Source organism: Bos indicus, chromosome 6 (genome assembly GCF_029378745.1).
Source record: "Bos indicus isolate NIAB-ARS_2022 breed Sahiwal x Tharparkar chromosome 6, NIAB-ARS_B.indTharparkar_mat_pri_1.0, whole genome shotgun sequence".
In the NCBI taxonomy this organism is placed as follows: Eukaryota; Metazoa; Chordata; class Mammalia; order Artiodactyla; family Bovidae; genus Bos; species Bos indicus.
In genome coordinates, this window is record NC_091765.1 from 61,645,101 (window position 1) to 61,651,100 (window position 6,000).

General features: G+C 34.2%; 1 protein-coding gene across 1 annotated transcript in view; it reads left to right on the top strand.

The window, feature by feature from the left end:
• The window catches only part of SLC30A9 (solute carrier family 30 member 9), an 88,504-nt gene extending 84,250 nt beyond the window's left edge, over positions 1–4,254 (top strand). The window contains exon 18 of the mRNA XM_019962671.2: positions 1,103–4,254. Within this exon, the coding sequence (XP_019818230.2) occupies positions 1,103–1,147 (45 nt within the window). The 3' untranslated portion in view covers positions 1,148–4,254. The remainder of the gene's footprint in view (positions 1–1,102) is intronic.
• The last annotated feature ends 1,746 nt before the right edge of the window (positions 4,255–6,000 follow it).

Genomic DNA, 6,000 nt, shown 5'->3' on the forward strand with positions numbered 1-6,000 from the left:
GTTATAACCAGAATCATTATTTAGTACATAAAAATAGGAGCTTTGGGGTCTGGAGTCAGGCCTGGAATCTGTCTTGCCTCCATCACTTACTAGCTGTGTGACTTTGGATGGTTAGTTAATTTCTTTAACCTTCAGTTTTCCCATATGTAAAATGGAAATAATTGGTTATTATGACAGTTTTAAAGTGCATACTATTCCATGAAGCCTCTTACACAGTGTTTGACACAAGAGTAACTGCTCATTAAAGGTTAACTGATTATTATTATTAGTTATAATGCTTTAACTCATAAAGGTTATTCATATACTTGCCTCTGAGTAAACTAAGTCCCTCAGGGTTAGAAGCAGAGTCTTATTTAATAACCATAGCTCTACTTTCTAGAACAGTCTTAGATCAAGACTATATGGACCGTTACTGGAATATGTAAAATAAGTTAATATCAGCTTAATTCTGATTATTATTGTTCTGCAGTGATTTTCACCACAAATGAGTATTTGCACTGCTTTGCAATACTTTGCATGTACTAGATTCTTAATTCATTATTGTGTTAATGAACATATGGACAAAACTCAGGGAGGTTGGACTACTTACTGTTACTGTTTATAGTGTATAATTGGTCATTATCTATTGATCTTGTGTTTTTCCCTATGTAAATATTTCTCTTGATACTATGCTACAGCGAAATAGTTTGATCAAAAGTTTTCATTGGCTTTAGGGAGCAAAAGAAATAAAAAGAGCAACTCTCCTGGCAGTCCAGTGGTTCAGACTCTGAGCTTCCAATGCTGGAGGCACATGGGTATGATCCCTGGTTGGGGAACTAAGATCCCACATGCCATATGGTGCATCTACGTAAATAAAGTAAAGTTGATAAAAAGGAACGGGGAGGGATGTGGGAGGGGGGTTCAGGATGGGGAACACGTGTACGCCCGTGGCGGATTCATGTTGGTGTGTGGCAGAACCGATACAGTATTGTAAAGTAATTAGCCTCCAATTAAAATAAATAAATTTAAATTTAAAAATAAATAAAAATTTTAAAAAGGAATAAAGGAAATAGAAGATTGTCTTTTGCTATTAATAACGTAACGGTGATTTTTTTCCTTCCAGAAACGAAATCCTGAAGTTCGACATGTAGATTTAGAGATATTATAAACTTGATGGGATGAATCACCTTGGAGGGAGCCTTGGAACCAAGTTTGCCAAGACTACTTTCCCACCCTGAGGGAGTCAATGCCATTCAGAAGCCGTTTATTTGAAGATGGAGGAAGTATTTATATGAAAAGGGCAATTCAACAGTCCATAGAACTAAAACAGCTTCTTCTAAGAGACCTATTACAAGTTGAATCAATTTGGAAATCATGTTTTTATGTTTCAATGGAAACGTTTTAGTTACTTAAATTGTTCATAATTTCTTTCTTTAGCCTGTCAGTGTGTATTGTACCTGCAATCATGTTTCCTTCCTTCACATGGGTAAAAATAAGCAGCATCCGTAAGATTATGATTTTTTATTTTGTGGCCAGTGAAGATTTCACTCCATCAAAACCTGTCAATCTTGAACATTCTGGCTAAATCTTGTATTCTGGTTTTTGAAACAGTCACTCCATTTTCAAAGTCTGTCTTTCCTTACAGAATGTAGAAATTATTTTGACATAGGTTGTCAAACCTGAGCACTAAGAGGAACACTGTCGTAATAACTTGGTTATCCATAAATGTTCATTCCAATAGGACTCTGTTACTGAATTGAAGGAAGATAACTTCAGTACACTCTTTTAGGTCATGCTAGTTGCCATTTTGTAAAATTTCTTTTCTCTCCTTTGTTTTTTTCCTTATTTAGTTTAATTTTTCTAATGGTAGGAAATATAAAATAACCCTAGATGTTTCCATGGGCCAGTGTGATGACTGGTTTTTAGTTTTTGTTTTTTTTAACTGGCTCCAATGCTGCCATGTGTATTTACTAGGAGATAATGCATTTATAAGTATTTTAACATTCTGTAAAGTGGACTAGAAATATTTATAATTTTACAGACACCACAGCATTTTATTTTTAATTTATTTTAAAAGAGGCACTACTTATGTAAATCTGAACTGTGTGATATTTCTTGCTTTAAGAGATAGAGACATAAACCTCTTATACAAAAACTTGTGACCATGACTTTGTTTAATATCATAGTCAATAGTGTAACATGAGTTTCTTGCAGTTACAAATGGGCATTTAGCATAAAGTATGATTATAAATTATGTAAGTAGCTTTCTGATGATCATAAAGTATCAAGGTGAAAAAACATAATTCAATAATTAAAAACTGAGTGCAAAACTACAGCTGTGTCTCTCCATTCATCAAACCAGTTCACACGCACTTTAAGTTGTTCAGGTACCGGTGAGCGTTGTCCACGCAAGAGGGATAGCTGGTGAATAATCTCTTTGCTGGATAAGGGGGTGTTTAAGGACCTAGGTCAGTGTCTATAAACTTATTTAGATTAAAGTTTACCAATTATAGCAAATTGTAATGCCAGAAACAAAAAATAAACATTTGATTAAAGGGTTTGTAGTGGTAATTTTTTGACCCAGAATTGTCATTTACTGGAAAATTGTGAAAATCTAGTTTTCTGTACATTTTTTACCATTACAATTGTAGCATTTTGCATGCTGTATATTTTAAGAAAAATAACATTCCAATTTTATTTTTTAAGATATTAAACTCTTTTATACATATACCTGTATACACCCACAATTTGTTCTTACAGTTTCAAATTCTTCACCCTTTTTAAGAAACTTTTTTTACCCATTATAATTCACTCTATATTTTCTATGTCTTCCTCCCTCCCCTTTCCCACCTGCCATTTTGTTATTCCATGTCAATGCCATATGGAAAGGTACCAAATTATATCCAGTTTCCTCCTAGTAAAATTACTCGGAAAAATATCACATAGCTAGACAAGAATATTAACTTATTAAAAAAAATCTCAAGTTGATGTGCAATAGTTATTCCAAGTGGTAGATTTTGTTTAAAGGACTCCCTGAAAGAAGCCAATTCCTGATACTTCTTTGACTTTTCTAATCTGATTTTGATTGAAGTAATACCTAATTGAAGGTTATGTTTCTGTCCTTTCTCCCTGGTCTTGTCCTGCACTGATACTTGAAGTGAAATCTGACATAAAGAAGTACAGCCTGTCTAGGAATTTAATGTATAACAACACTGGTCCTTTTTTTGTTTTGTTTTGTTTTTTTTCTTTTAAATGAGAGTCAAATTTGAATTTTGAAATCAGGGAATTTGATCCCCTTTCTTTAAAAATAAGATGATATCTAATGTTGGACAGAGAAGAGGTCAGTTAAGGCCACTACTTCTCTTTGTATTAAGCTGAAATCTGGAAAGTAGCAAAGGTGAAATGTACTTGTTAGTAACAGGCCTCAGACTATGGAAGGTGGCATGTCTCTCAGACCACAGCAGAGGATGAGGAGTAGAGATCTGTTTTTAAGTGGACTATGTTAGTGTCCACTTCTTATGTTAGTAATATTCAGTTCCAAAGAGGGAGATTCCTGAACATATACTTAGGAAACTGTAAGATAGATTGGAAAACCTTCAAGTTTAAAAAAAAATAAACTCTGCATACATCCTCCTACACACCAAATAAACCAGAACAACAAAATGGCTTTAGATTTGAATTTTGGGTATATGACTTCAGTGTGTTACCTTAATTATCCTGTACTTTGGGTAATGCTTTTTGGTAAAATTATACCATCTAAAGGAAATGGCTTAAGTTTTAAATCGGATAACTTTTTGAGAATGCTGGAAACTACAGAAAATTGCACAGGCATTTGAAATTTATACTATTTTTCTTAGATTGCATTTGTCAAACTTTGGCATTTCTTTCAAATGTGATGACCCCCAATTTGCCAAACTGTCAGAAGTCACTGAAGCAAAGAATTGAAGGTAAAATGTTGATTCAAAGATTGTCCCCCCTAAATCCCTCATCTTTGTCTCTGAAATGGAACTTTGGAAAGCATTTATATAGAAGATTGGTCTGGCAGCCTTTATATTTGCATTTAAGTTTACTAGCATCTCTAGACTTGGTTTTATGGAAAAGAGAAAATTTTTGTTTCTATTACATTGTATTTCATCTGTCTGATCTCTGTGGCAGGTTAGATTTCCCTGGTCCCTCAGGATGCATTCTTCCTTAATAAATGTTGTATGTAAATAAGAATGTTTTACTTCTTAGTTTGGGATTTTTCCCCCCTGATAAATAAATGTTTGTTAAATACTTCTTGTGCTAACCTTAAATATCATACCTTTGTTTCCAAACAATTTATTATTTCTTGAGCATGGTTGTTAATTTGTGGGTGTCCTCAGTTTTACAAAACTAAGATATAAAAACCCTTAATTGTTTTATAATCCATTTTCAGTATAAAGAGAACTATTATTAATATACTGTTAGAATATCATGTGCGTGGTAAGGTGAAAATTAAAACATATATATTTCTTAGTGACACATACTGTATCACTACATTTTAACAAAATAAGATTATTGGAACATGTTAATTGGTTTATGTCTTTTGAGATATACCTATATAGTATATTTAGGGGGAAAAAAGTACAAAAATTAAAACAACAAAAGATTGAGCCTAGAGCCAGCCTGCAGTGTGATCCAGGTTGAATTCTGTACTAATCCTGCAGGAAGCCCAACTGTGTTTCCTTTTTCACAAGAAACTGAGCCATATTAGTTATTCAAAGTAATTTGGTATTTTGAGAGGGCATATCTCCCTCCAAATCAAAACATATTGAAAATAAAAGCAATACAGTTTAGAATTTGTGAAGCAAAATACAAAATATGTGTGTGTCTTTAAGAGCTCGTAGAAGTTTTAAAATAGACAAAAGTTAAAAAATCTGTTGTATAATACAGCTATCAACAGGATAATTTGAGCTGTTTATGCCAAGTACCATTTTTTATGTACATGCATCCTTCAGAGATTGCAGGTTCTGTCCCAGACCACTGCAATAAAGCAAACACTAAAGCAAGTCATACACATTTTTTGGCTTCCCGTTGCATATAAAAGTTATGTTGGACTTCCCTGGTGGTTCAGTGGCTGACTCCGTGCTCCCAGTGCAGGGGCCTGGGTTTGATTCCTGTTCAGGGAGCTAGATCCCACATGCCACAGCTTAAGAGTCTGCGTGCTGCAACTAAAGTTCCCCAATGCCGCAGCTAAAAAAAAATTAAAAATTTAAAAAAAAAAATTTTTTTTAATTAAGAAAGGATTGCACATGCCCAAAATGAAGACCCAGCACAGCCAAAGAAATGTTTAGAAAGTTCTGTTTACACTGTAGTCTATTTAGTGTGCACTAGAATTATGCCTAACAGCACGATGTAAATACCTTAATTTAAAAGTACTTTATTGCCAAAAAATGCTAACCATCATCTGGGCCTTTTGAGAGGCCTCATGCTGATGGAGAGTCTTGTCTTCATGTTGATGGCTGCTGACTGACCAGGGTAGTGGCAGTTGCTGAAGATTGGGAGTTGCTGTGGCAATTTCTTAAGATAATGGTTTCCTTACATCATTGGACTTGCTTTCTTGAACAGTTTCTATGTCATTTGATAGCATTTTACCCACAGTAGAACTTTGTAGATTCTCCTCCAATTTTCTATACAGTAGAAAATTGAAGTTAATCTTCCCAAACCCTGCCCTGCTTTATCAATTAAATTTATATTATATTTTCAGTACTTTGTTGTCATTTCAATATTCTTCACAGCATCTTCACCAGGAGTCAGTCCACCCCAAGAAACCACTTTCTTTGCTCATTCATAAAAAGCAATTCCTCATCTATTACAGTTTTATCATGAGATTGAAGTAATTCAGTCACATCTTTAGGCACCACTTCAAATTCCAGTTTCCTTGCTGTTTACACCGCATCTGCAGTTACTCCCTCCACTGAAGTTCTTGAACGCCTCAAAGTTATGAGGGTTGGAGGCAATATCTTCCAACCTGCTGTTAATGTTGATAATTTGTCCTCT